The 10,106-nt window shown below is 59.8% G+C and overlaps 1 protein-coding gene across 1 annotated transcript; it reads right to left on the bottom strand.

Annotated features, from left to right (window-relative positions):
- Positions 1-1,350: 1,350 nt before the first annotated feature.
- CRYAA (crystallin alpha A) lies at positions 1,351-5,055 on the bottom strand. The gene is made up of 3 exons (XM_012444825.2): positions 4,776-5,055; positions 3,441-3,563; positions 1,351-2,068 (listed from the first exon to the last, which is right to left on the bottom strand). Exons 1-3 carry the CDS (start codon positions 4,962-4,964, stop codon positions 1,859-1,861), a joined length of 522 nt encoding a protein of 173 aa, XP_012300248.1. The 5' UTR covers positions 4,965-5,055; the 3' UTR covers positions 1,351-1,858.
- Between the last annotated feature and the right edge of the window lie 5,051 nt (positions 5,056-10,106).

Raw genomic sequence — 10,106 nt, 5'->3', positions numbered from 1 at the left:
TGGCATCCGGCTCTGTCTCCCCATCTCAGTGCACCCCGCTGGACACCAGATACCCAGGGGTAGGGGGGGTCAGGGGGTCTCCCACAGCTCGGCAGCACACAGCGCAGCCCTGAGGCCCCCGGGGCCAGGTCCTCTGGGGATGCTGTCTGCAGCCACTTCCCTCTGTCTTCAATGAAGGTGACCTTTAAGGCTGCTGTTCACAAGTCTCCTGCGGCCAAGGTCTCCGCGGCCAGGCAAGTCCTCTGCTGCCACCTGGTGGCGAGTGTTAGGCACGCTGGTGATGATTGGAGGGAGTTGGGGGCTCCAGACTCCCTGCTTCAGTCCCCAGCTTCAGCTGTGTTGTGTGTGTGTGTGTGTGTGTGTGTGTGTGTGGAGTGTGTGGATTGTGCGGAGCTGTGGAGTCTGCATTTTGTGTGTGTGTGTGTGTAGAGTGTGTGGATGGTGTGGAGTTGTGGAGTCTGTGTTGTGTTGTGTGTGTGTTGTTCGCTGGCTGTGGCACGTGCCGTCTGTCACTGGGCATCACGGTGGGAGCCCACGCTAACGCCCGCCCGTTGCTGACTCTTTGAAGCCTGTGTCGGGTTCTCCCGGGGGAAGGCTGCGCCCCATTGCCGTCCTGCTGGCGCCATCAGGGCACCGTGCCTCTGGCCTCCTGGGTGGAGGGCGCTGTACTTGGCTGAGGGGCTGGCAGGGCCCACCCCTCCCTTCCTCCCCCACCGCGTGGCGTCTGCTTCCCCTCAGGTCCCCTCTGGCTACTCGACTCCCCTCGGTGAGCGCACCAGGTGGTCAGGGCCCTCCAGGCCGGGTCTCCCTCCCCAAAGCAGGGTCTGGCGAAGCTGCTGCCGGGACACCCAGGGCCCAGTGTCCGGTCCTGGGAGGGGACAGAGCAAGCTGGCCACCTGGAGCTCGGGCTGCGACGGGTTGTCCGGGGCAAGAGCACGAGTGCCCTTAAAGCACAGCCCCGAAGGCAGCAGGATGGCCCCGCAGACCCCAGAGAGAACAGGACCACCCCACAGAAGGAGGGCAGAGCTGGCATCCCGCCTGGTGCCAGTGTGGCCAGAGAAGGGAGCCCAGCCTTCTTCCATCCCCTCCTGCCCCTTCCAGGTCCCTTCCTGCCCCCAGCTCTCGGAAGCTCTCCCCAGTCCCTTTCCCATCAGAGGCTCTGCCCCCAAAGCCCTCTCCTTCTGCAGTGTGGAGGGAGGCACTTGAGCTCGGGAGAAGCAAGGGACACAGGCGACACTGTCACTCGTCACTTGGAGGCCACCGGGTCCAACGGGAGCAGGAGACCCCGCTGTCCTCCCTCCCAGTGCCGCCCCTCACGCCCCCAAGGAGACAGCAGCAGCAGACGGCCGGTTGCTTGTATCACCTGCTCTTTATTGACTGCCGTGGGCTGCACTCTCATGGGCAACCCATGTGCCCAAGAGCGGCAGGCACTACACAGAGGGGCTGGAGGGGGACAGTCTGAGAGAAGAGGCCGTGAGAGCGCAGGCGCACGGAAGGGAAGCCCCAGGAGGTGTGGGCAGGGCCCGTGGCGAAGGGAAGCTGCCTCGTGTTGGGAGCACCTGGCCGGAGGTCACCCCCTCCTCCCGGCCCCTCAGCAGAGCCGAGGCGCCTGCACCCCAGGGGAGCCAGGCTGCTATCTAAAGGAGCGTGAGCTGCGGTCACTTCCGCCACTGGCCGGTGGAGGGGTCTGGGACATCCTCAGACGCTGAGCTCTCCAGGCTGCTCTCTCAAACCCTCATTCCATCTGAGAAGGTGAAAAGGAAAAATGGGGAAGAAAGGAAGACAGACACCCCGCCCTCAGGGTGCTCCCCCGACGACGGGCCGGGGCTGCGGGGGAGCCGGCCCAGGAGACGCCTGCTTAGGACGAGGGAGCAGAGCTGGGCTTCTCCTCCCGAGACACGGGGATGGCTCGCTCGCCGTGGGTGGCGTCCAGGCCAGTCTGGATCTTGGGGCCAGTGAAGGTCAGCATGCCGTCAGCGGACAGGGTGCAAGAGAGGGCCGACTGGTCCACGTTGGACGGCAGGCGGTAGCGGCGGTGGAACTCACGGGAAATGTAGCCGTGGTCGTCCTGGGGGCGGGGGACACAGTCAGAGGGGCCGCTGCGCAGGTGGCTGCCACGCCCCATGCCGGAGATGCTGCCCCCAGCCCCGCCACCTGCAGAAGGTGGCCGGCCTGTGGGGGCTCTCACAGGGGCCGGGTGCAGCCAGAGCATCCTGTGGCCAGGCCCCCTGGGATTTGTGGATTTGTGCCCCTGTTCCCCTGGCCTCATGGCCACTTGCGGGCTATTCCCTGCATGGCTTGTCTCTTCACGCTCCGTGGCTTCACTCCAAAATCACAGGATCGTTCTGTCCCAGGCCCTGCACCTCAGCTAGGCTTCCCCTCCCAGGACCCTCAGGACTGCTCCAGCCCAGGTCTCTGAGGCCCAACCTAATGCGTCCGCTGGACGCCTAAGCCGCAGACTCAGCTTCCTGGCCTGAACGCCTCCTCCACTGGCTGCAAAGACCAAGAGCTGGGAGCTCAGGACACCTTCTCCAGACTGTGCTGGTGAAACCCTAAGTGGGGGCTTTGCCAGGCCCAGGCGAGGGAGGGGCGGTGCCTGAGGAGGTCAGGGTTCCCCCCCAGCACTGCCTTCTCCAGCCACTGAAAGAAGACCCCAGCCAGATGTCGGCTGACATCCTACCTTCTGGCCCCTTCTGCTCTCCAGGCCCCGCGGGACACTGTCCATCTGTGACAGCCCACGAGCTCTTCCCGGCTTGGCCAGGAGAGGCAGGTCACCAGGACTCAAGTGCCTGGGCTCCCTGAAAACCACGGAAACCCAGGGCCTCCACCCAAGCAAGAGCGGGGACATCAGGGTGACTGCAGGGAGAAGCTCCCGGCCCACCTGCCGGTTCTAGCCAAGGGACCCGGCAGGCTGAAGACCCCCTCGTTCCCCAGCTGTGCCCTGGAATAAAGAGGACACGGGTCCCAAAGGGCTGCTGTGAGGCCAAGGTGTCAACGCATGTAAAGCGTTCCAAGTGGATGCAGCTGTGCCGTCGGGGGCTGGCCTCCCTCAGGCAGGTTTATGTGAAGATGGACATTGGCTGGGAGGCGGCCACCCAGGCGCTCCCCCTTCCTGGGGTCCTTTCTAAGACCACCTGGCATCCAGGTGACAGGGATGGAGCTGGCAATGCTGGGCGCAGCAACTCAGGAAGGGACCCTAACCTGGGTCCCTGAGCCACATTTGCTTGGGGAATGGTGACCTCTGGCGCTGGGAGGGGCTGGCTGTGCTCAGGTGGGCATGGCCCCTCCCTCAGGGAAAAGCCAGACCTGATTCAGGGGTCCCTGAGAGCAGCCCTCTCCCAGGGTTGAAGGTGCAGGTATGCAGGCCCCATTGTGCCCACCGTGACCCCGTGGCCGCCACACCTCCCTCGCCCCTCCCACATGTCAGCGCCTGGGCTCACCTGGCGCTCATTGTGCTTTCCGTGGATCTCCACGAAGTCCTCCTGCACCTTCACGGTGAGGTCCTCCGGGGAGAAGTGCTTCACATCCAGGAAGATGACGAACTTGTCCCTGTCGGATCGAACCTGAAACACAAACACGCTGTGTGTGGAGCTGTCCCGAGGGCGCCTCCCTGCTGGGGCTGCCGGAGACAGAGCAGGTCCCGGTAATCGGGACAGAGACGCTTTGGTCCCATGCAGGCCTCTCCTGCCACATGCGAAGTGGGACAGAGCGTTCGGGGCCTGTGACTGTCTCCTGGATGGACGGGCATGACCTCGACCTGGCTCCAAACCCTCAGGGCCAGCTGAGAGGCTGAATGCTGCTGGTGGGCCGGCTGGTGGTCTGGCTGCGGTCAGGTGGCTGGTTATAGGCCGGTTGGCTGGTTATGGGCTGGCGGCTACTAGTTACGGTGTGTGGGGGGAAGTCATGATGGCTTGCGTTGGCCCATTAGAGTCAGTCGTCTGGCTGGTGAATCTTGGCTGGCTGGCCGGGCTCAGCCTGCGGAACGAGGTCACTGCCCTTGGCGTCACGCTGTCTGCAGATGCGGCCGGAGCCCACTGACAGCGGCGCAGCTGCCTCTACAGAAACCGCTTCCACACGCCCCTCACTGCCCTGGCTTGGCCTCGGCTCCCCGAGGCATTTTGCATCCTGGCGTTGATGGCTATCGCAGCGGTCCTGGGGAGGACCCTGTTTATTAGGTGCTGGGTGGGACTCAGGCCCTTAAAACTGCAGACCCACACTGCTCACCCGTGGCTCGGAGAGGAGGCTTAGGGAGTCCCATTGCCTCTCATTTTGACCTTGGCAGGGCACCCGAGTAAACTCGGCAGGAGCTTTGATGGCCGTGGGCAGGCCGAGCTCATCGGAGGTGGTGCTGGGGACCCCCTGCTCTGTGGCTTTCAGGACTGTGACCCCCCCAACCTGCTCCCAGGCCTCCGGGACTCAGGAGACCAGAGGAATCCGGGAGCTGGCATTCGCCACCACCCTCACCTGGATGGGCTGCTTTTGGGGTTTCCAGTATGTGTCTAGTGCCTTACAACCCCCACGTGGGTCATGAGCTGACGGAGGAAAACAAGGGTGGCCTCAGGCCGCCCCCTTGTCCGGCCTCTCCCCGGGGCTATGGGAGGCTCTGCCGCGTGGCTGCAGTGGGGGCACAGTCTCCCACCCGTCCTCGGCAAAGGGATGACGTAGGCGAGGCCACCTGCTCGGCAGAGCAAGATCAGAGTCCATCACACTCCACCCCCTGAGGCCACCACCCTGTGAGCAGTGAGGAAAAGCCAGCACTGCCGGCCGTGTCTTACCTCGGAGATGCCGGAGTCCAGCACGCTGCGGAAGAGGGACTGGCGGTAGTAGGGGCTGATGGTGGACGACAGGAAGGGCAGTAGGTCATACTCAAAAAGGCCCTCGCCGAAAAACTGGTCGAACAGCCGGCTGGGGTAGAAGGGCCCCAGAGTGCGCTTGAACCAGGGGTGCTGGATGGTCACGTCCATGTTCAGCTTTGGTTCCACGGGGACCTGGAGGCTGGCAGGAGTCAACGGGGCCTCTGGGCGGTGCAGTGCAGAGCTGGGGTGAGCCCTCCCTATATATGCCCCTGGCAGAATGGAGGCATTAAGGGATTTCTCTGGAAAGGCATGAGCTCATGAGGAAGGCTGCCCAGTCAGCAGAAATGTGGCTGGGCCAAGTGCCCGCCCGCAGCTCCGGGAGGGGCTGCATGGACGGTCCCCGAGGCCTGGACTCAGCTGAGGCCCGCCTGGGCACCCTGGGGCTCCCGGGAGGACAGACAACCCAGGGAGGAGCTGTGTGCCCCACACTCGCCTGGGGCGACTATGGAGCCTCTCACCCCCCAGTTACTGGGCAGGGTCTATGTGCCAGGGGCCATGCTAGTTCTCCGCACGCCTCGTCCTGCCTGGGTGGTCCTCGTGGGAGGAGGGGAGCCCACACCCCCCGTTAGACACAGCAGTTAGACTGGTCATCCCGAGGCTCATGGCGCCTGGGCAAGAGTCCACTGGCGTTCAAAGCAGAGTGCCTCTGCGAACCTCCATCACGCCCACCACTTACAACAAGTGTGCATCTTTGTCAAACTCCTGGGAAAGACAGAAAGATAGAGAAGCTGAAAGACACCCACAATTCCGGTGACTGGGGGAGCCCTGTTGCGTTCATGCTCGTCCCACGAGGTCTGCGTGCCTCCCACAGGAAGAGTGGCCGGGCGTGCAGAGGTGACAGCACCACGTGGCAGGCTTCCCTCTGCAGCCCACCCTGGACGTCCAGCCCCGTGGGCATCATCCCCTGTAACGCCGCAAGCCTCCATGCCATGAACTGCAGTGGGTGTTGAGCTGGGCCGCTCCTGTCAGGGTGGTGACATGTCTGTCCACACGTCCCCGCCACCCACGTTGTCCCTCCGCCCACATGATCCTGCCATCCTCGAGGCCTGGTGATGATTTGCTGCTCAACCCATGGCCCTTGTCCAGCTACCACTAAGCATCCAGGCACTCCCAGTTTTTCTGTTTGTTTGTTGTTTATTCTGAGAGGGAGTATCTCTCTGTTGCCCAGGCTGGAGTGTGGTGGCATGATCTGGGCTTGCTGCAACCTCGGCCTCCCGGGTTCAAGCGATTCTCCGGCCTCAGCCTCCTGTTTTAGTAGAGATGGGGTTTCACCGTGTTGGCCAGGCTGATCTCGAACTCCTGACCTCAGGTGATCCATCCGCCTTGGCCTCTCAACATGTTAGGATTACAGGTATGAGCCGCTGCGCCTGTACCACTCCTAGTTGTAAGTCTTTTGATATTTTGGGGTAAATTGGGCCTGGGAGCATGGTCCTTCCCCACATCCTCCCCCCAGCCTGGGAGCCGTGCCCCCCGCCCAGGCCAGCTTTTCTAGCGCACGGTCCAGGCTGTGAGAGTCGCTTCGTCCTCTTTGCGCCTCCCAGTTCCTACTCAGCCTCTAACAGACGCGCGCGTGTGGAGCGAGCACATACCCAGGGCACGCCCGGGCTCTGCAAATTCATCTCTAGCCTGTGGGCTCAGGAGGCCAGGACAGGCCAGATGCCCAGTGTATGAGGCTCAGACCTGACACGTCCCAGGTGGGATCAGGGCTGAAGGGGGGCTCCCATGTGTGCTCCATGGGGCCGGAGACACGGGATCCCCAAAAATCTTGAAATGACAACTTTTGCCCTGCAAGTTTACGATTTCAGAGGAGCTGTTCCCTGGGGGCCAAATTAAGGTGCAGCTGGGAAACACTGGGGGAGTACAGGTGCCTCCCCGACCTCTGCCTGTGGGTCCTCAGAGGCCCCCTGGGAAGCAGGCCCCAGCGTCATCCCGCTTTGTAGACCGGGAAACAGGAGCTTAGGATTTAAGCCACATGCCCAGGTCACTCTGCTTGGAAGAAGGGAATGGGGCTTGAAGCCACCTTTCCAGGCTGGGAGGTCAACACCCAAGCAGTGGCGGGGTCTGAGTGGGGCAGTGGGTGGCTCTGCAGGGCTGCCACCTATTTCTGGGGCACAGGGATAGAGAAGAGGCCACTGGGATGGAACCCTGCATGCAGCTTGGCCCAGGGAGGGTCCAGCCAGGCCAGGCGCACGGTCAGTGCCGGGCAGAGCCACGCTGGAGTCTGAAGCAAAAGGAGAAGGCAGTCATCCTCATCCTGCCTACATTTGTAAGATGTTGACAGTTTGTTCACCACAAACATTTTGCATTCATTTTAATTCACTGATTATTTTATTTATTTATTTATTTTTGAGATGGAGTCTTGCTCTGTCGCTCAGGCTACAGTGCAGTGGTGTGATCTCAGCTCACTGCAACTTACACCTCCCAGGTTCAAACTGAGCCACTGCGTCAGTCCCATTTTTATTTTATTTTATTTTATTTGAGACGAAGTTTCACTCTTGTTGCCCATGCTGGAGTGCAATGGCTCGATCTCGGCGCACCGCAACCTCCACCTCCCAGGTTCAAGTGATTCTCCTGCCTCAGCCTCCAGAGTAGCTGGGATTACAGGCATGTGCCACCACCACGCCTAGCTAATTTTGTATTTTTAGGAGAAACAGGGTTTCACCATGTTGGTCAGGCTGGTCTCGAACTCCCAACCTCAGGTGATCTACCCGCCTTGGCTTCCCAAAAAGCAGGGATTACAGGTATGAGCCAAAGCACACAGCCCATTTTAATTTTTTTAAACAGTGCGTCAAAGCATGATTTAAACATCAGAACATTGACGGCGGTGTTTTTAGTGCCTCTGACATTTGGCAGGGAGGGAGGAGCGTGCTGTCCTCCCCCACAGCTGGGCCTACACATGGTCAGTCAAACAGCAGGGACTGCAGGCAGGGAGGCGGCCGAGGCACCAACCTGGGGCTGGACACCAGCCTGGTCTGGACTGCACAGCTCTGGGTGCCAAGGATGGGCAATGTCCTTCAGATTCGGGCAGGGGGTCCAGGCACTCACGCCTCTGCACCCCTCACCACATGCTGTAGGGCCTGGTGGCTCAGAGGCCTCCATGGGACGTCGAGGCTCCTGCCACAGGGTTGGCCGGGCCTGCAGGGGTCTTCTGAGCCAGCCGGCGTCTGAGTCTGCACAACAGAAGCAGGAAGGCCTGGACGAGTGGGCAGGGAGGGCTCTGGGGCCCTAGGGACCTTTTCAAACCCCGAGTTCAGGCATTGTATGCGTGTCTTGGGGCTGAGGCACCAATCACAAACTTAGTGGCTTCAAACAACACAAATGTCTTCTCTCGCAGTTCTGGAGGTCGCAAGTCTGAAATGTATCCCATTCAACTTAAAGCGAGACTCTGGCAGGGCTGGCTCCTCCCGGAGGCTCAGGCCGATCTGTTTCCTGCCTTTGGCGTCTCAAGGCACCTGCATTTCTTGGCTCGTGGCCGGCCTCTCCTCCACCTTTAAAGGCAGTAGTGGGCGGTGAGGTCTCTCCCGTCACATCCATCTGGCAAGGACTCTCCCAGCCCCACTGGATAGTTCAGGACTGCTCCCCGCCGCATCTCAAGGTGGGCTATCTTCGGAGCCTTAACTCCGGCTCCCTGGCCCGGAGCCCACTGCACAAACATCCTCACTCATTGATCCACACTGGTGCAGTCCTGTCTCCTAACGCTGTGTCCAGCGAAGTCCCTGCTCTTGCGGAGCTGAGATTGTCTTGGGTAGAGACAAACAACAAACAAACAAACATTTTTTTTTATTTTTTAGAGACGGGGTTTCTTCATGTTGGCCAGGCTGGTCTTGAACTCCCAACCTCAGGTGATCCGCCCGCCTCGGCCTCTCAAAGTGCTGGGATTACAGGCATGAGCCACCGCGCCCGTCCCCCAAACAAACAATTAAACGCGTGCTGAGGCCAGCAGCCCCTGCCAGAGCCCTGCCCCACTCGCCTGGATTCTGGGGAAACAACACCCTTTTGCCCTGGACATGAGCTCCTCCTGGAACTCGTGTTGAAGATGCCACCTCAAAGCCACAGTGCACAGTGACAGGCAGGGGGGTGACAGGGGGGTGACAGGGGGGTGACAGCCACTGCACTGAGGGATACGCTGCCTGTGGAGGATGAAAGACCAGAAGGAAACCAAAGACAAGCCAGTGTCCTCTCCCCGATTCCCAGCACTGTCCACATGCATCATGTCCGCACAAAACACGCCTCCCCTTCTGCAGGGCTGCGTTCTAGCGATCCTTGCGTTCATAGCGGTGGATTCTCGAGGTAGGGATGTTCTCTGAAGCTACAGCGAGCACCGAATCAGTGATGCCCGGGCTGCGGAACCATGGCTCCCAGGGAAACACAGGGTGAGGGTCCTGTGAGCCTCTGGTCTGGATGTTCTCCTCACCCCAGCAATGCATCCTCTGTCTTGTGAGTGTTTCTGTGTAAAGATGCTTTACTGAATCTACACATGTTGATTCGCGATCACTGAGCTCACGGCCAACAGCCCTGTAGCTGGGCCCGAAGGAAGCTTCTCTAACACGTGTTCCTCTGTGAGACGTGCTGCAGCTGTCTCACTTTCTGTAGTTCTGTGTGTTTTGTTCGTGATTTTGCTGTTTAAATTCCCCCCAAGCACAGAGCTGAAGTGTTAACTGTCTTGGGGTTTCCATTCGTCTGGCGATTTTTAGAAATCTTTTACTTTCAACCTATTTGTGTCTTTGAATCTAAAGTGTCTCTTACAGACGGCATATAATTAGATACAGTGTTTAATCTGTTTGGACACTTTCTGTATTTTAACTGAAGTGCTTAATTCACTTCCTTAAAAATGCCCCCAAGCACACAGCTCTTCAGCATTGGGCTTGGGGATATTTTAAAAAGCAAAATCTGGCCGGGTGCAGCGGCTCACGCCTGTAATCCCAACACTTTGGGAGGCCGAGGCGGGCAGATCACAAGGTCAGGAGTTCGAGACCAGCCTGGCCATAATGGTGAAACGCTGTCTGTACTAAAAATACAAAAATTAGCTGGACTTGGTGGCGGGCACCTGTAATCCCAGATTCTCAGGAGGCTGAGACAGGAGAATCGCTTGAACCCAGGAGGTGGAGCTTGCAGTGAGCTGAGATCACACCACTATACTCCAGCCTCGGTGACAGAGTGAGATTCGTCTCAAAAAAAAAAAAAAAAAAGCAAAATCACAAAACAAAATGCAAAAATCCTGGCACTAAACAGACCTCGGAAAGGACACTG

This window comes from Aotus nancymaae, unplaced genomic scaffold (genome assembly GCF_030222135.1).
Source record: "Aotus nancymaae isolate 86718 unplaced genomic scaffold, 86718_ANA_hifiasm-v0.15.2.pri h1tg000022l_1, whole genome shotgun sequence".
Lineage (NCBI taxonomy): Eukaryota > Metazoa > Chordata > Mammalia > Primates > Aotidae > Aotus > Aotus nancymaae.
This window is presented reverse-complemented; position numbering and strand designations above follow the sequence as displayed.